Source organism: Mytilus californianus, unplaced genomic scaffold (genome assembly GCF_021869535.1).
Source record: "Mytilus californianus isolate M0D057914Y unplaced genomic scaffold, xbMytCali1.0.p SCAF_2, whole genome shotgun sequence".
NCBI lineage: Eukaryota > Metazoa > Mollusca > Bivalvia > Mytilida > Mytilidae > Mytilus > Mytilus californianus.
Window position 1 is genome coordinate 126,296,819 of NW_026262668.1, and position 23,263 is coordinate 126,320,081.

The 23,263-nt window shown below is 33.3% G+C and overlaps 2 protein-coding genes and 1 long non-coding RNA gene across 4 annotated transcripts in view; 2 read left to right on the forward strand and 1 right to left on the reverse strand.

Moving 5' to 3' along the window:
- The window catches only part of LOC127730931 (uncharacterized), a 41,677-nt gene extending 31,271 nt beyond the window's left edge, over positions 1-10,406 (forward strand). The window contains exons 11-13 of the mRNA XM_052239562.1: positions 6,413-6,839; positions 7,833-7,883; positions 10,073-10,406. Of these exons, the coding sequence (XP_052095522.1) occupies positions 6,413-6,839; positions 7,833-7,883; positions 10,073-10,374 (780 nt within the window). The 3' untranslated portion in view covers positions 10,375-10,406. The remainder of the gene's footprint in view (positions 1-6,412; positions 6,840-7,832; positions 7,884-10,072) is intronic.
- A 1,513-nt stretch (positions 10,407-11,919) lies between these two features.
- LOC127730932 (endoglucanase A-like) lies at positions 11,920-22,890 on the reverse strand. Its single transcript, XM_052239563.1, has 11 exons — positions 22,707-22,890; positions 20,732-21,047; positions 19,968-20,138; positions 19,587-19,774; positions 18,860-19,019; positions 18,404-18,515; positions 17,405-17,555; positions 16,858-17,002; positions 16,171-16,342; positions 12,853-13,025; positions 11,920-12,085 (listed from the first exon to the last, which is right to left on the reverse strand). The coding sequence occupies exons 3-11, from the start codon at positions 20,125-20,127 to the stop codon at positions 12,027-12,029; spliced, it is 1,320 nt and encodes a 439-aa protein (XP_052095523.1). The 5' UTR covers positions 20,128-20,138; positions 20,732-21,047; positions 22,707-22,890; the 3' UTR covers positions 11,920-12,026.
- On the forward strand, positions 13,034-16,223 carry LOC127730937 (uncharacterized). 2 transcript variants are annotated; one of them, XR_007995382.1, is made up of 5 exons: positions 13,034-14,506; positions 14,787-14,898; positions 15,011-15,626; positions 15,739-15,962; positions 16,019-16,105. It is a non-coding gene; the product is annotated as an uncharacterized LOC127730937 (long non-coding RNA). The 2 variants fall into 2 exon arrangements; XR_007995383.1 differs by lacking the exons at positions 15,739-15,962; positions 16,019-16,105 and adding an exon at positions 16,131-16,223 and having other exon boundaries at positions 14,787-15,626.
- Positions 22,891-23,263: the final 373 nt, after the last annotated feature.

Here is a 23,263-nt window from a genome sequence, read left to right on the forward strand (position 1 = left end):
GGGACATAAAAAGCTTCTCTTTTGGTGAATAATTTGTTGTTACTGCTTTAAAAATAACTTCATTTACTTAAAACTATATATTTATTAAAGTATTTCTTAGGAAAAATCTTCTAGTATAGCAGAATATAAGAAAAAAGGAGAAAAAGCTCCCCAAAACTCTAAGTATGGCTTATTCTGTCAACTAATATTCATGGTAAAGTCCTATTTCAAGGAAATTTTCTCATAAAATGTGTTTTGGAGACTCAATCCACTCAGAATATTTCATTATTAGTAATATTTCACTTAAATAGCAAGAAATTTTAACACATGAGAGTACTCACAAGGTCAAAGGTGCATGTACAGCTTCCCATATTAGGTGTAATACCACCATTGATTTTCCCCTATTAGTCTTTGTTAAATTTGCACTTTTCAAAAAATTGTGCAGAATTTATCTTTGTTTCAAATAAAGAAATACTTGGCATGAGTAAAGTTTGATCCTGTCCAGTACTATAGAAAAAATTTCACATAACATTTCATTGCATATAAGAAAATAACCATCACTGGAAGTTAACCAATCAAATTTCCCCCCTTTTTTAACCTGTGTACAAGCTTTAGTAACCATGTAACCTCAAGTTTCCAAAATATTCTATAGAAACCCCAAATAAAAAAATAATGGTGCTGTGAAATACCCAAGATATATGTTTATGACCCAGAAATGTTTTACTGCAATGAAATGTAGGATCAATTACCTACAACTGTCAAATTCAAGGGAATATTTTTTTTCGACCTATTTTCGTATGCAACCGGATGTGACGTACTATGATTTGGTGGTATTACACCTACAACGAAAATAAATTTGCACCATTTTTCTCACAATTTTAATACCTTATTGGTTTAATCAAAAGTTTCTACTGTTTACAGAATTTTATAAATCAAATTTTATCATAGAAAGGAAAATATTCGTCCTTTGTTATTTTTATCCAATAAAAAAAACCTCAAATTTAATGTGTTTACAGTTGGGACAATGGCAACATTTTACTTCTTGTGGATCAATTTATCAAATTATGGATTACATTTGTCGTTAGCGCATTGCTATTTGCATTTATGTACAAAGATAAAAAGTTATACTGGTGATGTTTCACTCAATGAATAAGTGGAATCTAATATATAACAATTAAGATAAAGTTAGAAATTTGAAATTTCCCCTTGTCTAATTTCAAATAAATGAAAAATAAATGTGACTTATAATAGATAGCTAGTTAGAATATGAAGTCATTTGTACTAAAAAAAAAAGGCTTTCACCTAATTCTATTCAAAATACTGATCTTTTTTTAAAAGATTTCAACTGTATATAGATTTTTTTTTGCGAAATATACCACTTTTGCTTTTGAGACAAAGACACCATCCCAAAAACGGTTATGTAACCGGGTTTTTTTTTTGGGGGGGGGGGGGGTAACTTCCAGTCCAAATTTCGGGTTGAACGAAGTGTAATCTTTTAAAAAATCGTACTTTGTAAAAAACCACTCTGATTCAAACAATTAAATTCTCTGAAACTGACATTATTAATATGCTTGATTTCTTGATTGACAACATATTTGTTAAGTTTGGAGGACATGTTTTTCAACAAACAATCGGCATTCCCATGGGAACCAACTGTGCTCCATTTCTTGCCGACTTGTTCCTCTATTCATATGAGGCTGACTTCATACAGGAACTTCTTAGTAAAAAAGAAAATAAGTATCCTTCAACATCACTTTCCGCTATATAGATTCTCTCACTAAATAATTCAAAAATTTGGTGACTATGTTGAACGCATCTATCCCATCGAACTTGAGATAAAGGATACAACAGATACAGTTAAGTCTGCCTCATATCTTGACTTACATCTAGAAATTGACAATGAGGGTGGATTGAAAACAAATGTTTACGACAAAAGAGATGAATTCAGCTTCAAAATTGTAAACTTTCCATTTCTATGTAGCAACATTCCAGCAGCGCCTGCATACGTAGTATGTATCTCCCAGTTGATACCATATTCAAGGGCTTGTATTTCCTATCATGATTTCCTTGATAGCGGGTTGCCGCTCACAAGGAAGCTATTAAGCCAAGTGGTGAAGTTGAAATCATTACTTCCTAAATTTTACGGACGCCATCACGAGTTGGTTGACCGTTATGGAATATCCATTTCACAGATGATATCGGATATGTTCCTTGTGTCGTAACGACAATCCCGTCCCCTTTTCCCCGAATGTGGCCTACCGAATCATACTTATCACCGGGTTTGTACTAACATGAGCAACACGACGGGTGCCACATGTGGAGCAGGATCTTCTTACCCTTCCGGAGCACCTGAGATCACCTCCAGTTTTTGGTGGGGTTCGTGTTGCTCAGTCTTTAGTTTTCTATATTGTGTTTTATGTACTTTTGTTTGTCTGTTGGTCTTTTTCTTTTTAGCTCACCGGGGCCCGAAGTGCCCCATGTGAGCTTATGCCATCATTTGGCGTCCGATGTCGTCCGTCGTCTGTCGTCGTCCGTCGTCTGTCATCGTCAGTCGTCGTCGTAAACTATTTCAAGAATCTTCTCCTCTGAAACTACTGGGCCAATTACCTTCAAACTTTAACTGAATGTTCTTTAGGGAATCTAGTTTATGAATTGTATCCGAAGTTTTGATCCATCAACAGGGGTAAAAATGTTCAATAGGGTCAAGATCTCTCAGCCCTGAAATTTTCAGACTAACCGAACGACCCATTGTTGGGTTGCTGCCACTAAATTGATAATTTTAAGGAAATTTTGCAGTTTTTGGTTATTATCTTGAATATTATTGAAGATAAAGATAAACTGTAAACAGCAAAAATGTTCAGCAAAGTAAGATCTACAAAAAATTAATATGACCAAAATTGTCAATTGACACCTCAAGGAGTAATTGCCCTTTAAAGACAATTTTACACAATTTGTTCATTATGTTTGCTAACATTTAAAAATCTTCTCTGAAACTACTGGGCCTAATACTTCTAAACTTTAACTGAATGTTCCTTAGGGTAACTGGTTTATAAATTGTATCCGTAGTTTTGATCCATTAACAAACATGGCCGCCACGACTAAAAATAGAACATACGGGTCAAATGCAGTTAAGGAGTTATTGCCCTTAAAACGTTTTTTTTTACATTTTTTGTGAAAGTCTAATTACTTTTTCAAAAATCTTCTTCTCTGAAACTACTTAGCCAAATACTTTAAAACTTTAATTGAATGTTCCTTAGGGTATTTAGTTTATAGATTGTATTCGGGGGTTTGATCCATTAAAAAACATGACGGCAGTTTCTAATCAAAGTACTGAAGTACTGAACATCGGATGACCGCAGGTTCTTGTGGATGGTCAAAAGCACATGTCACAGAAACAGATCACATCTCTATACATGAAACTGAGGTTAATTTACAGAGATTTTTTTTTCTTATACAAGTTCGTGCTTGGATGATGAATAAATGACAGGAAATTCAACCTCACCGTAATAACTATTATATTGTAGTGATACAAATCAGTATACCTTAGACTATTATACTAATATAATAATAGTTCCAGAGAATACACTGGTTTGTTGTTATATATTATATTAATATTACGGTTGCATGTATATATAATTTTCATCTTTTTGTATATCATACTATTCTACTATTATTATAGTGTAATGCAAGTGCATGGTGGACACTCTTCTGTAAAAAAAAAGTCAAAGTCTTAAAGGCTGTAAAAGCAATTGCTGCCATGTTAATGTTTTGTGGACTTTTATTTTTCATCCATATATATAAGAATTAAACCTGACAGGACAGGAGTGTTGACTAGTGAGAAGCAAGACGGTTTTAACTTTATATCAATATAAGACTTTAGCAGGAAATCATTTTAAATATGTTTTATATTTTACAAGGAGACAACAAGTTTACCAGGCTAAAGTTGGGGTTAATTATACATGTGCTGAAACATATAACTGAAAAAAAAATCATTATGGATTATCCCCTGGTAGTGTTTGTAACTGGGCAATAACTTCCTTTATTGATTTAATTTTAACCATTTTCATAATTAATTTAAATTAACCATTCAGTTAAAACATTTCAACTTTCCAGACGCAAATGTTGAAAAACGGGACAGAAATAAAATATCTTACAAGACATAAACATGTAAAAAATAAATATATATTTCAGCTTACTAAAAATATTTTCATAATGTTACTTTGACATCATTTCTTAAAACTAAGTCCCAAACATAATTGCTCAGTTGACATGTGTCATCCTCATGCGATACGAGATAACTATAATTCTGATGCAATCCCGAAAAGGGGGGTCATCACAAACAAACATGACATTAAATTAAACAGAACAAACAGCTCTATGTTGCTTTGATATTTATCAATTTTCAGGAAACATGTGAAATAAATTTCAGGTCCATTTCATTATAGTGCCTAACAAGATTGTGTGAGGTAGACGAAATTGACCTTAAAACGATCGTATTGTCTTTTGATGTCCAAAAATAGGCAGATCGGACATATAAGGACTTTATCTAATGACTACATAAATTTGGGATTTATTATTATTATAATATTCTAATGAAACTGAAAATTGTATTTTTTTTTAGGATAAACAACAATTTTACCTGGCGTAGCCGTTCATTAATGTTTTTCTGCATTTATCTTCGAAAAATGGCGTATTTAATGGAATAGAACGTTAATACAGTAAACTTTCTCTTTTTTCTCCGCAATAGGCTATCAAAAATAATTTATCTAATGTGTATGTGGAAAATTATGTGAAAAGATAAAAAGTGGCAATTGTTACCTTTCATACCTTAAGTTTCGTTCATCTGATTCTGAACAATGCTTATATACTAAATATCTATTTATATGCCGCTATTATTGTTGTTGTTACCAATTATGTAAATCAATTGTATCTGATTTTATGCCCTTTATGGGCCCTGTTATTTGGGATATAAAAAAAATCTATTCATTGATAAAACGTAATATGGACTGGTCCAGTGTCCAGTTTGCAGGTCATTTAATTTTCTGTACACATTCATGCACGCTCTGATTTAATCAATATACTCGTACGAAAAAGCATGAACAGTTTGAAGGTAATCTAATAATAACTTAATCCAATCAAATTGCATAAGATTCAATAACAATGTCAAGTCCACATCATAATGAGTAATAGAGGTAAACTGGGTAGGGAGAAAATGACAGATATTTCAAGTTAATATTTATGCAATAACGAATTAAAATTTGTCAACCAAAAGTTTTGCTACAATTTCGAAAACATGTCGTTCTGTATGGGTATAGTTTTCGGATCTTTCATTAGCGTATTTAAGGCTATAAAAAGTTTGGGCTTCAAAAGTTCACACAATTATTGACTTTATACAGAAAATTCGTCCTTGTAAAACATTTAATAGTTCACAAATGATACGCGATTTTAAAGTAAAATTATTTCTTAAAACACTGCAAAAAATTTCATTCATATTGATAAAGTGGTATCGTCATAAAGTGCGTTGAAATGAACAGTGGTATAGCAAACATCGAATTCCCTCACAAAATGTTATCACACACTACAGTAAGGGGAGTCAGTTAAGTTTGTCTATTTTTAGATACTATACAGGTAATCTTTTGACAACCTGTGTGACCTGTGTAGTGATTTTGATTTTACGATAAATTCATGAATGAACGATAATTTTATGAATGAACATGAGCACCTGACCTCTTTCTTAAACACCTATTAAACATATAAAACCGTATTTAATAAGGAGATAATTCAGTCAAATTTTCAGTACTAAATCAACAACTGAAATGATTCCATTTTTTGATGAAACATCGTACGAACGGAGAACGGAATCGCAGGTATACAAATGCACTTTTTTCCCTTGTAATGACCGCGGATCTATAATTTTTATAGATCGGTTGAAATCCCAAAACTAATTTGCATAATGGAAATTTAGGCGATGGCAATACACTGGAGTGACCTCAAGGTCATCCTCTGTAAAAATAGAACATAGTGGTCAAATGAAGTTTTTGGCTTTCATCTCAAAAACTAAAGCAGTAAGAGCAAAACTGACACAGGTGAAAGTGTTAAAGAGGTTTAGATCTACCTGTCAAGTAATCTTCAGACCAATAGGATAACTTATTGTTGGGTTACTGTCAAGAAATAGTTAATTTTTAGGAAATTTTACAGTTTTGGGTTATGTATTATCTTTGATATTATTATAGAAAGAGAGAAAGTGTAAATGACAAAATTGTTCAGCAAAGTAAGATCTACAAATAAGTCAAATGCCCGAAACTGAAATTGCAGGTGAGCAATATCAGGCTCTCATGAGCCTCTTGTTTTGCCATGGCGTTGTCAGTTTATTTTCGACTTATGAGTTTGAATGTTCCTTTAGTATCTTTTGCCTCTTTATTACTTTATCTAGATAACGTTCTCAGGGGATCTGCTAATACAAGAAGGAACCGAAGGAACAGAAAGTGACAAAATCATTATATTCAATCCAAACAAAAAGAAAAATCATAGGACATTCAACTTAGTTGATTCACACAAGCTGGCTAGCGGTGAAGTAATAGTTGATTCACACAAGCTGCCTAGCGGTGAAGAAATAGTTGATTCACACAAGCTTCCTAGCGGTGAAGTAATAATTGACAAAATTATTGAAGTGGAGTCAAAGTCACACGAGAAAGAAGACTTGAATAAAGTTCCTGAGGTTATGACAAAACCTGGTCTGTTTGGTAGTTGTTGTCCAAAATCGATGTACATTGCAACTGGAAATGAAGACAAAGAACAAAAACCGCAGACTGAATATCTAACAACGTTACCAATTGCTGTCAAAATTACTGAAGTAGAAAGTAAGTTAAATAATTGAATGACTAATACTATAAAGGTGACCTGCACCATGGGACTGTTTAAGCTGTTGCTATTTGCGTGGCTTCTATTGTCCTTAATTCAGTTGTATTCAAATTGTCTTACGCTTTTGTCGAATATCCATAAAATATGGTTTGGAAATGTATGAATGACGGTTTCTAAATATATATTAGTGATCATTAGTTTTACCAGACAATCACAGTTTTTTGCTGACACTTTATACAGAAATCTTTTGAAAGTTGAAAATGAATTGTAATTAGTAGACAGTTAAAACGATTTCTCATTTCGTATTCTTCTAACACAGGCGGTAACTTGTGTATGTTATATATTACTACACATGCGCATGGTAATTGCGAAATCCAGATAACAACAGGGTCTGTTTTTCTGAAAGTACAACATATGCTAAAAATACTGTTTACCACAAGAAAAGTCATCAATCCATTTCTCCTTTATTATGTAATGACAAGGCTTAACTAATTGACTTTCTTCAAGGCGGTATAAAATGACTAAGTTAAACAACCTTTTTGTGTGGAAAATTTATAGAAAATCAAACTCATAATAACATGGGCATTTGTGACTATATGCACGACCACTCATAATAATAAAAAGATTTTACCCTGAAAAATGTTGGACAATTGACGTCGCTGCGTATTTATACATCACACACAACCAAGCGAGCATCCCTTGTGGCCATCCAAGTCTGGGACTATTTATAATAGTCCCAGCCCAAGTTAAACATATGTATTTGTAAACGTTTCTCATTTTCCTATGCAATTTAGTTTTCGTACATGTGTGAACCCAGAATATGATAGTTTTATGAATAAATATTATCAAATATTTAATTCTGTACTTACATGATTTTGTACAAATGAAAACAAATAATAGTATCCTGTGAAGCAGGATTACAATAAATATTAATTGTATAGTTTTATTTAGATAAAAGTGTATAATATTCTGGACTATTGTCTATATTTCAGTTCCAGAAGAATTGTTTAGAGAGACCAAACTTGATCCAAATGATCCTGAATGTAAGTTATAGATACATAATACAAATGATACATCCCTCTGTTAGCAAAATTACAGCAATATTGACGAGCAATATATATCCATTCGGAAGAAAGGATAAATGGACCTATGATAGCTAAAACGAAAAAAGGACACAATCCTGCATGCTGCCTCAAACTAATTCTTGCATTATTGGCCAGATTTATATAATACATTTTGAAAGCAATGTTTGAGTTCAAAGGTTTCATAGTTGTACTACACCCAAGTCAGCTCTTTCGAGAAAAGTTACTCTTTTAGGGTTTTGGATTTTCTGTTAAATAGATATAAGAAGATGTGGTATGAGTGCCAATGAGACAACTCTCCATCCAATTCAAAATTTATAAAAGTAAACCATTATAGGTCAAAGTAAGGTCTTCAACACGGAGCCTTGGCTCACACCGAACAGCAAGCTATAAAGGGCCCCGAAAATTACTAGTGTAAAACCATTCAAACGGGAAAAACAACGGTCTAATCTATATAAAAAACGAGAAACGAGAAACACTTATGGACCACATCAACAAACGACAACTACTGAACATCAGATTCCTGACTTAGGACAGGTGCAAACAATTGCACCGGGTTTTAACGTTTTAATGGTACCAAACCTTCACGCTTATCTGAAACAATAGTGTAACATCACAACATAGAAAGACACACTTTAAAATATCAATTGAAATGACTTAACTCAATCAAAAGACATATCAACACCAGTGAACATACACTGAACAAATAAGTTTGATCTATGATACAATGTAAATACAAAATGAATAAAGCCCTTTTAGTTTTACAGCCATCAAATGTTTGCATTTTAGTGGTAGGTGTTTGTTTCGGCACTTGACTTTGTTTGTAGTATGGTATTGGATTTATTAAGTTATCTCTATGTTTAATTTATGTTACTTTTAAGTTTTTATACGCCCGTTTACGGGACGTATTATGGTATACCGGTGTCCGTCTGTCCGTCCGTCCGTCGTCAACATGTCGGACAATAACTCAAAAACGCTTTAACCAATTTGCATGAAACTTTGGTGAATTGTTTATATCTATTGACGTAAGCTCCCTTTCGATTTTTATAAATTTTAGATGTTATGTGTTTGAGTTATGGGGTTTTATTCATTAAAAAAGGATGATTTTCCAGTTTTCGGACAAAAACTGAAAAATGCTTTAAGCAGTTTTCATGAAACTTTGGTGACTGGTTTATATCTATTGACGTAAGCTCCCTTTCGATTCTTATAAATTTTAGATTATACATTTCCGAGTTGTGGGATTTTTTTTCATAAAAAACGGTGATTTTCCAGTCTTCGGACAATAACTAAAATATGATTTGAGCAGTTTTCATGAAACTTTGGTGACTGGTTTATATCTATTAAAATAACCTCCCTTTGGTTTTTTTTCATAAATTTCTGATATGAAATTGAGGAGTTATGGAATTTTATTCCTTGAAAAAGCGACGGGCGTATCATGCGCTCATGGCGCAGCTCTTTATTGGTATTTTCCTCATTTTTCACTGCGTACCATTGCCATTCTGCTTTTTCTCAATCTTACAGAAAGTAATTTTTGGTTTTAAGATATCAAATGATGTATTTCATCTCATAAAGATTAATCTTAAGCACAAAAAATGAAAAAAGTATTGCCCATCTCCTTGCAGATTTTACAAGTTTTTTTAAAATTTTTCCTCGAAACTGCATGATTGGTCAACAATAAGTTGAATCAAAGTCTTCAGGCAATGCGACATGTTTACTTTTCAAGAAGATAGGGTGTCTTCAAGATGGTTATTTTCTTGAGCAACAAATTTAGTAAAATCAGAATCGTTTACCATTTGAGTTTGCCATTTGATAAAGTCTTTTCCGTTGAAAATTTTCCTTGGAATTCGGTATTTTTGTTATTTTACTTTTTACCTTGACATTCATGAAGTTTTTATATCATAAATTCCCCTTCTGAACATGGGTGAAATATTAACACAATTTATCAGATAAAAAATATACCAAAAAATAATATAGATATCAACCAATCAACATCCAGGATACTTACTTAAGGTGTAAGTATGTCTTAATTAACATTAGACTAATTTTGATTCCAGAACATCTGTTAATTTTATACAGGTATATTTCAAATAAATATGATAACAAATTTTATAAAAAGAATTATAAGTATAAAACCTGTTATTTTGTTTTAGGTCCTATAAGATGTACAGTCCTTCGATATGCATCACTCAAAAGACTTGGGGACAGTTTAACTGATGAAGAATGCCACAGATTAGGTATCAACTTAAACATGTCAGTGAACGTACTGAACGAACTAATGAAGGAAACCAACTTTAAAGAAAACATGTTTCAGAAGTGGCGACCAAAACGACCTTACGAAAGCCTGGTAGAAAGTTTAAGGAAAGCTTTGGAAAGAATTGATAGACAAGACATTGGAAATATGGTACAAGAGGCGTTTGAAAACGAATCAGAGTTCAGATTCCAAAGTGTTTGAGCATAATGTAAAAAAAATATTTTATAACTGTTTATACATACTTTGATAGTTGTTTATAGAATACGGAAAAAAAAAATTGACATACAACGTATGTTAAGGTGCCACATGTGGAGCAGGATCTGCTTACCCTTCCGGAGCACCTGAGATCACCCCCAGTTTTTGGTGGGGTTCGTGTTGCTCAGTCTTTAGTTTTCTATGTTGTGTTTTGTGTACTATTGTTTGTCTGTTGGTCTTTTTCTTTTTTAGCCATGGCGTTGTCAGTTTATTTTCGACTTATGAGTTTGAATGTCCCTCTGGTGTCTTTCGCCTCTCTTTTTTGAGATCATAAAAACAAAATTTATAGATGCAAACATTTGGATGATTTCTTTGAAAAAAAAAAGTACAGATGTTTCAAGATGGTTATTCTGGAATGCGGATATATCCAGAAGTCTGAAATGGCATTCTGGTTTCAATTTTGTCAAAGTCCATAATTTATCACTATAAACAGGGCCCACCTAATGGTCCAATAAAAGCACCCGATAAAATTGCTGTTCATGTTAAAATTTTCAAATTCCAAAAGTCAAGGGAACAAATATAAATGGGTAACACAAAATGTATGTAAATATGTGTGTATTTATGTGGATTCATTTATTTTCGTGGATCTTTAATATCGTGATTTTGACAAAGTGTGCACCTGTCAATTGTTGAAGACCTAATGCTGTTTGATTTATGTGTCATTGTGTAAGTGTCTCATTGGCGTATGCCCCACATCTCCTTTTGATTTATGTGTCATTGTGTAAGTGTCTCATTGGCGTATGCCCCACATCTCCTTTTGATTTATGTGTCATTGTGTAAGTGTCTCATTGGCGTATGCCCCCACATCTCCTTTTATTTAATATATCTTTTATATAAACACCGGGTATGATACCCGGTGTTTATATAAAAAATATATTAAATACTATCACCAGCCCAATAGCCCGAAATCCTCGGTTAACATGCAATATCATTGGCACTGTCATTGTATCTACTGTGTATAAACTATTGGGTAATTCGAAACAATAAGAATAGTCTACCCCCAGGGTGAGGCATAGATGAATATAGCTACTTACGGAACAAACTTTGAAAATTTTTGGTTGTCAATGCTCTTCAACTTCGTATCTAATTGGATTAAAACTGATGAGACCTATCTTGTCAACATGCGCGTTTGTTTTTTCCAATTAAATAAATGACCTTAGCCAAAACTAGCGAAACTGGTTTGGATTTTTTTCTTCAATTCTCTTCAAATTCGACGGTCCCACATTTGTTTTATAGTTATACAAAGAATATATATGTTATACCCTTTTTCATGTCCTTGCATCTATGCAACTTACAAAGACTAAATTTAGGGAACTTAAGACTTGATTTTTCTTAGCTTGTAATGGCGACTTTGTCCATATAAGACACATCACTGGTGTGTAAAAAAAGACAAGTATAAAAGTAATATACAAATCTACGTTATTTTGGACCAATTTAATATCTTAAATAATATCGACTTTGTACAAAGAAACAAAAAAAAACTGCTTTTACTTTGAAACTTTTAACTACAACAGTAGCACAGTACACCACTGTTCACTTAATATACATGATCCTGATTTTGAAACTAATAAGTCAGCAATTAGCACCATTTTTTTATTTTAACATTTTGCTGGAGGAGATGGTGGCAATTGGTTATTCACAGCAAAGTGGTAAAGACCTGCAAGAAAAGATAGGATACAATAATGTTGTTATTGTCAGTCAATATATGTTAATATTAATTCTTAACAAAAAATACTGAAGGTCTAGGTACAGTTAATGGGCTGTGTCACAGATTTTGGTAAAATTTTGAATACAACTTTTGTTCGTTAAAACTATAACTGAAAATCTAAAAAAAAAAATTTGTATCCCTTTTTTTTTTGAAATATTACTAAATGGATTCTTTCAAAATAAGTGAACATTTGTATAGAAAGCACATAAAATCAGCGAAGCATCAAATCTCCAATTTCAAATCCATACATTTTTCTAAAAAGAAAAATACATATTCTTGAAACATAAATTTCGCTTTTTCATTATGTAACATAAAAATAGGTTCACCGACTTCGTTTTTACGGTATTCGTTTTTCAAAAAGATGTACTAGGTGAAAAAATACCACAAAACGTCGAAATTAGCGTAGTGTCATCGCGTTGTAAGCCGTAATACGTAGATATTTTTACATGTTTCCTTACCAACTAGGAATCAGATAGGCAAATACACCAAAAACGAAGTCGGTAACCCTATGGTTATTTTACAGTCAGAATCCTAACATACCCCACGATGCCCACACAATGAATATATTCTGGAGAAACACTCCCTGTCTTTAAATGTATTATCTGAGGTGGATGTGATAACCATTATCCAAATTTGAAAAGGATCTAATGACAAGCGAACCCCTATCTCCCTCCCCCGACAAAAGTAATCCTGCATTGTAACCATATGCTACACACCTGCATTAGCTGAATGGAATCCTGCATTATAATCACAGGCTACTTCATTCTTGACGTAATCTTGTCTGTTGTCTTGGTAGTCGTCATTACGTCCTGGACCACCAACCATTGCACCATCAAGTTGATGTGGACTATCTTGACCGTCACTTACACACCCACTTTGAGTACAAGATCTAAAACAAAACAAAATCAATATTATTTCAAGTTGGGTTGACCCTTTTTTGCAGATTTAAAAATGTATTTTATAGAGGGTTTGCTTATATTTTAAATATCTGTCTAGTATTTTGAAAATAAACGAATGACACATGCTTCTGGAATAAACTTCATCGTGTACGCTCAAGATCAAAAGTATAAAACACATGGGAGCATCAATATCGAATTGGTCCAAACCGTCTTAGGTGAAGTTTGACTGCGGGAGCTACAACTTTACTTTTAGTATAATTACATACTATTTACGGTCATAACGTCGAAGCATTTATTACTAGACGGATGGTACCCTCAGGGACTTAACAGTCCACCAGCAGTAGTACCGAGCCAGTGTAAGTAAACAACCGTAGGCTCCCAATTTCAAAAGCCCAATACACGTCTCTTGAATAATATCAGCTATGGTTAAGCAAAGCTTAGGTGGATGAAGCCAAAAATATAAAACGTTTCAGAGCTTATAAATCAGATTGGTTTACACAGAAAAGCGAACGTTGTTTTGAGTAATGTCAAACACTACCGGATGAGCTGCAACCTTAATTTTAATGTTATAAATTTACATTATTTCAACTTTGAAAGTTTTCAATCCAAGTTTTAACTTAAATATTGGTAAACGAATTGATATGAAATGAACAGGTATTTTAGGGTTTTAATATAGTTCAAAATTTTTTATTCGAATTGATGCATTATTTCAATAACTATTTTTGCATTATTTTTGCATTATAAAAAAGGAGCTGAACTGTTTCTCATGAATTAATTTTCACTTAAATTGTATTGATCCTCATTAAAATGTCAGTGGTACATATTAAAGAGGCCAACGTTTGACTAGAAATACAAGCATCCTTTGACAATTTTTATGACAGTTTAGCTTCCACCAAATCTACAATTTCTGCTGAAACATTGAAATATGTTGATAGTGCTGAATATATATATATATAAAAACTTGCGATCATTTTAGTTTAAATTGTCAAGATTGGTAAGTCAAAGTGATCTTCTGTACCAATATGGAAAAAGAAAATCAATAAAGTTATGCTTGCAAAGTATATCTTCATCAAAATATTTAAATTTTTCGAAAACCATGGGACAGCTATCTGGATTTAATGACATCTGTCATTATTTCAACTTATTTCTAATCTTACTTCGTGAAATGTCATACAGTATTTTCAGTGACTATAAAACTGCGATAACCATAGTTGAGAAACTAGATGATTTTTGACAAGATTGATAAGTCCAAATGATCTTCTAGACCAATATAGAAAGGGCAAATCAATAAAATTATGCTTACAAAGTATATCTTGATCAAATTATTTTAATTTTTCGAAAACTGTTGGACATCTTTCTAGAATTAACGACATCTTTAAACGTTTCTCATTTCTACCCTTACTTCATGCAATGCAGTACATTATTTTCAGTGACTATAGTTGTATCCTGCTTTATTCCCCTCATCTCTGAGGTTTCCTCGATAAAATAATACCGAATCCTATCATTCTGACGCTCCTTTGTGATGAGGTTTTCTTGAGAAATTATTACCGAATCTTATCATTCTGACGCTACTTTGTGATGAGGTTTCCTTGATAAATTACTACCGAATCCTATCATTCTGACGCTATTTTGTGATGAGGTTTCCTTGATAAATTACTACCGAATCCTATCATTCTGACGCTCCTTTGTGATGAGGTTTCCTCGGTGAATTATTACCGAATCCTATCATTCTGACGCTCCTTTGTGATGAGGTTTCCTTGATAAATTACTACCGAATCCTATCATTCTGACGCTCCTTTATGATGAGGTTTCCTCGATGAATTATTACCGAATCCTATCATTCTGACGCTCCTTTGTGATGAGGTTTCCTCGATAAATTACTACCGAATCCTATCATTCTGACGCTCCATTTTGATGAGGTTTCCTTGATAAAATACTACCGAATCCTATCATTCTGACGCTCCTTTATGATGAGGTTTCCTCGATGAATTATTACCGAATCCTATCATTCTGACGCTCCTTTGTGATGAGGTTTCCTTGATAAATTACTACCGAATCCTATCATTCTGACGCTCCTTTGTGATGAGGTTTCCTTGATAAATTACTACCGAATCCTATCATTCTGACGCTCCTTTGTGATGAGGTTTCCTTGATAAATTACTACCGAATCCTATCATTCTGACGCTCCTTTGTGATGAGGTTTCCTTGATAAATTACTACCGAATCCTATCATTCTGACGCTCCTTTGTGATGAGGTTTCCTTGATAAATTACTACCGAATCCTATCATTCTGACGCTCCTTTGTGATGAGGTTTCCTTGATAAATTATTACCGAATCCTATCATTCTGACGCTCCTTTGTGATGAGGTTTCCTTGATAAATTATTACCGAATCCTATCATTCTGACGCTCCTTTATGATGAGGTTTCCTCGATGAATTATTACCGAATCCTATCATTCTGACGCTCCTTTGTGATGAGGTTTCCTTGATAAATTACTACCGAATCCTATCATTCTGACGCTCCTTTGTGATGAGGTTTTCTTGAGAAATTATTACCGAATCCTATCATTCTGACGCTCCTTTGTGATGAGGTTTCCTTGAGAAATTATTACCGAATTCTATCATACTTACGCTACTTTATGATGAGGTTTCCTCGATGAATTATTACCGAATCCTATCATTCTGACGCTCCTTTATGATGAGGTTTCCTCGATGAATTATTACCGAATCCTATCATTCTGACGCTCCTTTGTGATGAGGTTTCCTTGATAAATTACTACCGAATCCTATCATTCTGACGCTCCTTTGTGATGAGGTTTTCTTGAGAAATTATTACCGAATCCTATCATTCTGACGCTCCTTTGTGATGAGGTTTTCTTGAGAAATTATTACCGAATCCTATCATTCTGACGCTCCTTTGTGATGAGGTTTCCTTGAGAAATTATTACCGAATTCTATCATACTTACGCTACTTTATGATGAGGTTTCCTCGATGAATTATTACCGAATCCTATCATTCTGACGCTCCTTTATGATGAGGTTTCCTCGATGAATTATTACCGAATCCTATCATTCTGACGCTACTTTGTGATGAGGTTTCCTTGAGAAATTATTACCGAATCCTATCATACTTACGCTCCTCTGTGATGAGGTTTCTTTGGGAAATTACTACCGAATCCTATTTCGTAGCTCATGTGTTTGTTGTTATCACCAAGAATATAATTCATCTGTGACATGGCAAATTTTTTGTAAGAATCACCGCCAATACCATCAGCAGCCGCCGTAACAGCAACAAAAGCAGCATTGGCTATAAAATTAAAGTTTTTTTGTTTAATTCAAGGTATAATTCTACAGACAAACCAACCCACTTTCATTTTCAACAGCGAATAAGTTTTATACTTGAACATTAAATACACAATGTAAATCATGAATTGCAATTTGTTTAACCATAAATCGTAAATTATTGGATCCTTAAGATTGACTCTCAGTGCAGAAAGGTTATATTCTAAACTTGACAACTTACTTCTAGGCTTCAGACGTAGAAATGTAGAAATGTGATTACTCTCTAGCAGCTAAAAAATCTACTGACAATTCAATTACAACATCTAATATAAGCATGAATACAATCTTTTAATTTAGAAGATTTGATTCATGTTTTTCAATCTTTAAACTGACATAGTTAGTAAAGGTTATGATCATTTTATATAAGAAAAGTTAAGAAATCATCACACTGTGTATTAAATTGAAATAAAGATAAATCCGAGGTAAAAAGGGTGTAAGTAAACAAAATGTATAATAATCAAATAGACAATATTTGTTTACCAGCATATCTGTTAGCTCCCCACTGATCCCTCCAGGCAAGACCACATGGTGTATATGGTACAGATCCACCCGGCATATACGATTTCACAAAGGCCTCAACAGATGTCTTGTATGTAGCTTCTTGTGTGGCCTCCCATAGTAAAAGCTGAAACAAAATATATTTATAAAAAATGTGTTGTGCATGTATTTATATAAAAAAGACATTATACTGGTGTTGTTTATAGAATGATGCCAGGAACACGTTAATGATATGATTTGAACGTGTTTATCAATCACCAAGTTTCCGTTACCGTTTCCCCCAAGGGAGTAATACATAAGCCTATACAGTTTTATTTAACGTCAACAATAGTCTTATAAGAAATAATTTCCATTCTTGAACTTTTCTCCATCTAAAACGTGATATGAATAAAAGTTCAAATTTATTTACCATAGTTCTTAAATTTCAATATTCACAAGACTTGAAGAAGTTCTGTACTATTTGGTTGGAGTAATAACAGTCTATATAGTTATCACATGGTCATCATCCTACAATGATGATAAAACCTACCTGACAGCCTACATTCTGGTCGTCCCAGGAATATCCCCATGCAGTTCCACTATTGAACCAACCTTTAGCATCGCTCAGATATTTGGAATCTTGAGTGGCCTTGTACAGTTCTACAGCAGCTTCACACATATTATCTTTCCAACTGCTTGATCTATTGAAGCGAAAAACGAAATGTAAATATCTCTTTTTTAAGACTTCCCTGTTTTTTTGTTTTTTTTTTTAATTAAAAAGAAATGGTAACTGTCAGTGATAACACATACATACATTCATGTGGAACACTGTAGGAATGCAAACCAGTATGTACTTAAGCAAATATATACATAGATTTGGCAATTTACAAACATATGGCAACAAATGTAGTTTCTGATGAAAACGTTCATATAGATTGCCTAACAATGTAATTTAAATACATTTTTTTGTTTGCAAATATATAAAACATTATCAATGTGATGACAAATAAACACAACATTTCGGAAAACGAATTCCCTTCTACGGGCATGTAAAACTATGCAGTTTTATATACGCCTGATGTGATTAAGGTAGACAAAAAAACCTAGAATTTTTTTTGTAGATATAAATATTTCAAATTATACCATGTTGTGTATACGTTTATAAACAGCGTCCAGTGACTAATATTTCAAAAATGTTAAGATTGATGCAACTCTACTAATTTAAAGTTTCCCTGTAATTTTGTTCTTCTTTTTTATTTAAACCATCACGTTTTAAGGTATAACATTGCTGAATCCAAAGGATTTCTATTTTCTTCTCCCCGCAGTATCCCACTCACGTACTGAAAACCACTGGTGTTACATGTTAACACATATATTGAGTTAACAATTTCTGATAGTTTACAAATCTTAACAATCACTGGAAAGCAAAGTTGTTTTTTTCCTTTTTATTTTTCATATCTTTTTCATATTATTAAAAAGTTCACAAAGTAGACTATTATAAGTGTTTTCAAATATAGATACGTAAGCTGGTTACATTATATATGATTACCCATAGAAATCTTTTGCTTGTGGAACACTGTTTGAATAGATACCAGGATGGGCTTTAGCAAATGTATACAAAGATTTGGCATTTTCCAAACATTTAGCAGCAAATGTAGCATCTGAAAAAATAAATGCCTAATTTTTACAATAGTCTTATAAGTGATCAGTAAAGACACTGTTATATATTATTATCATTTTAAGTACCAGGTTTATTCATAAATTATCTTATCCGGGAAGATTTAATTAACTTATTTCTTAAATGTAAATGTTATTTCCAGCTATTTAAAATCATAAAGTCCTTATAAATTATGTTAGATTAATAACAAAATGATAGCAATTAAATTAGGAAATATCTTTTATTGCAAAGTAGCTCATATGTATTCTACATGTACCATCGATTTCAGTGACGGATGAAATGTCTTATCCTGCACTTTAGTTGTAAAAAACAACAAGAGTTACAAACCCTTGTCTTTGAAAACAATATATCCGGATGCCAATGCAGCAACTGTTGTACCAGCAACGTCACTTCCTGGAGAACCTGCCGTTATTTTGAACGCAGGTCTGTCCATATGCATGTCTTCAGGTCTACCCCAGAAACTGTGGTCTTTATGTCCATCGCCTACCTGTCCATAAAATATAAATACAAAATAAGAAAATATGAATGCTTAAAATTTACCATTTGTGAGGAAATTTGATTTTCGTTTATATGACCGACATGCACCTACAATGTATATAGACCGTGAATATAAATAGTAATAACAACAGATCCTGGTGGAATACCATATACGACCAGATAATTAAACACTCGATATTTATATTAATACTAGTAATTGATTAATATCTCAAATACATCCATGCATTAATATATCATGTGGTTCAACTTTAGTGCAAGTTTCTTTTAATAAAAAAATTGCGCTCAATCTATGTATAAAGCAAAACTGTTTTCTTTGTGCGTGATGTCATCAGATATGGTTGCATTTTTAATGCAGCCTTAATGACAATAGTGTGGATAGGCCAAACTGACCTTAACTGGAAATTAACAGGTATATAGTTTATGAAATCACATTTGAGATTTCTCATCGAGGTACTACTAGTATATATCCTGATGACACTTGCGACCAAAAAATATAGATGACACTTTTATGAGTGCAGTTTCTGATACTGGTATCATCATAAGCCGGTTATCTTACCTGTACCCAGTATTGCTGTTTGCTTGGTTCCCAACATTTCATAAAATATTCTAGTGGCCACTTAACCATGTCATACATCATATCTAGTTGACCGGCACTTTCATACGCGTCCTTAAATTTCTCCAATCCCCAAGTGAGCACATGTGAAGACCATGCCATAGGGAGGTTGAATTTAACATGATCTCCAGCTAAAACATAAAAAAGAGTTATAAAATTTACCACAACTATTACCTTCTCTCTGCTTCAATATTTTTACGTATTACATTCTCACACTTTATAGGTTTGATATTTTTTTATTTCATTGTTTTAGCTTGATATACTTTTCGAACGTTTTAAAACCTTTCGTTTTACAAACATGTGATGGAAATGAAAATTACTTACCATCATACCATCCACCCGAAAGATCGTGGCCGTCACCATTATCATTAACTGCAGAATTACTACGCCATGGGATAGGGTTGTTGGCAGGTAGTCTTCCAGATCTCTGAGCATCATAAAATTTAATAGAAAGTGACATTGCTTTTCCATAATCGTATTTCATTTTTGAGCCAGCTAAAAAATAAATAACATTTAAAATTTACAGCGGAATAGCAGTTTGGTTTTTAAATTTAATTGGATTTGACTATAGTTATAGGTGTCCTATTGCATGTCCTTTATCTTCAAATCTTCGTGGACTCTTTCTGAAATGTTTAATGTTAAGTCTTATCACATTGGTGAGCATCATGGCAACCAAAAAGATTATATATGTATAAACCCGTTTGAGGTCACAGGAATGAATTCCTACTTACGTGCACTAGTTCTGTGAGTGCTAGTAAAATTTTTGATAAATTAAAACCATCAAAGTACGAGTATTGCTTCAAATTATGACATTTACGTTGCGCATGTGAGCGGGAGGTATTTCATCGTCAGAGTATCAAAACATCCTGTATGAAGACAAATCAAATTATACATTTCTTCTTCATGACATCCGTAAGCATTGACCCCAAAGAAGAGCCTGCCTAATGTACTAGGAGGGGACGACTTTACATTTTTCAACTAATGTTCTTGGTGACAATGATAAGAATTAGGAGTTCAATTATCGTACTGAGACTTAGAAACCGTCTAATTGGAATGGAGTTCCTGTTCTAATATTAAATTAATCTTACCGACACCTTTAGCTGGTGCAGGTGTTATGGGATTTCCTGTTCCTGTTCCCGTTCCAGTACCAGTACCTGTACCGGTTCCAGTTCCAGTTCCCGTTCCTGTTCCGGTTCCTGTTCCTGTACCAGTTCCTGTTCCTGTACCAGTTCCATCGACGCCTTCTATCGATACAGTGGCTGTTGGGGCGGAAGATCCACTGGCACGTCCATTAAAATCGACCTTCAGTTCGCCTCCTGCATCAATGTGTTTATCATAATCTTTATTCGTAAGAACAAACTCTGTATGATCACTGCTAGTGGAAACCAAATTTGCTGTCCAGGTCTTAAATTTTCAAAATTTATGAATTAAGAAAAAAATTAATCCACGAAGCACATGTTAATATGAAGGGAAAACGAAGCATGAATAGTTGCTTTTGAAGCATTTTGGTGGTAAAATTGTATCAAGATTAATTGTGTCATAACCACGCTTGGTTTTACTGTTTCCTCTTAATTAATAATCATGATATTTGAATCTTATAAAGTGACTTCAATTATTCATGTACAAATATAACAAAAGGCACGACACGTGTTTATGTAATAACCATCCTTCATTACACCTGGCACTAGTAGCCAAAGCTACAAAAAGTTTGATATAAATAAACATAGCAGCCAAAACAGCATATTTTTTTTGTACGGATTTGGCTACACTTTAGGTCCTTTTTGGTTTGATTAGCTCTTCAACGTTTATATAAGTTTCGGTTTTTCAAATATTTTGACCTCGAGCATCACCATTAATTTGTATCGTTAATGATATTACAGTATAATTTAAATCATGCCAGAACCGAAGCACTGACTTTTTTGGGGATGGTAACATCGGGTCATGACATTCCACCAGCAGCCAATATCATATGACGCTAGAGAGCAACAAGGCAAACATGCCTTAAACAGAACAGCCAACATGCCTTAAACAGAACAGCCAACACGGTAAAAGATCAACTTGATCTTATGATTAACCTCGTCAAATATTAATTAAAAATAAATGTCAGTAATTGCTATTCAAATGCAATAAATCATGTCTGTTTAATAAATGATCATCAAAATACAATACAGTTATTGCTATTGTAATGCAATGAATCATAGATATAGGAAGATGTGGTATGAGTGCCAATGAGACAACTCTCCATCCAAGTTACAATTTATAAAAGTAAACCATTATAGGTCAAGGTACGGCCTTCAACACGGAGCATTGGCTCACACCGAACAGCAAGCTATAAAGGGCCCCAAAAAATTACTAGTGTAAAACCATTCAAACGGAAAAACCAACGGTCTAATCTATATAAAAACGAGAAACGAGAAACACGTATGAACTACATAAACAGACGACAACTACTGTAATCAGATTCCTGACTTAGGACAGGTGCAAACATTTGCAGCGGGATTAAACGTTTTAATGGTACCAAACCTTGAACCAATAGTATAACATCACAACATAGAAAAACACACTATAAAATATCAATTGGAAGGCTTAACTCAATCAAAAAACGTAAATGTCTGCTAAATGATTTTCAGATAACGGAAATGTTTTTCCCTCTAAACACAAAACATCGTCAATACAAAATCTCACATGCTCGCATTAGAATAAGATTTAGTATACACATACCCATTCTATAATGGTTCACTAGAGTCCATCCACAATAACTAGAGAATTCTAAATGATTGAACATCACAAAATGCGACAAATTTTAATATGTAAAATATGTCAATTTGATAACAGCACCTTTGTTCATTTGGCATCTGACATGCGTCATCGCTGTCATGACTATGCACCGAGGTTAACTTTTTACTGAGTGGTTCTAATAACGAACCTTTCTCGTTATTATTGTGACCTCATAAGCTTCTTATTATATGCTTGATACATTGTTCCTTTTTTTTTAAAGTGTCATCAATCTTAATTCTAAAACTATTAATGTGTTTTAAAACTCGTATTAAAAAACAACCATACCTCTAACTTGTCTACAGCACTACTGAATTTCAAATGTGCTGTCCAGCCATCTACTGCTTGACTTGGACTAAGAGTAAAATGTCCGTGGAATCCTCCATTCCATGTATCGGTGATATATACACCTTGACTTTCACCCCTTGTTGATGATACAAACGCCAGGAAAACTACAGATAACAAAGTCTTCATCCTGTAAGAAATACAAATTAATATTATTAGCATGAACAGGTACCCAATGCAATTTCGACACACACATTATGCGTGTGTAATTATTTTTTTATTGGTCCTATTTATTTCTGTAGGTAAATCGTATGTAAAAGTCCTTGATACCAAAGTAATGAATGCCTCGGAAGTACTGAAGTAGACGCTAACAGTCATCGATAAATTCCTAAAACGTTTTTCCAAAACAAACATATTCGATCAATACAAAAAATATATATATTTATAAACTAGAAAAGTCAAAATCTATTGTTTTGCTGCAAAACACAGAGCTTAATACTGATACCAAATACGAAAAAACAGGTTATTACTAGGCACCAACGTCGTCTTTGAAGGGAATT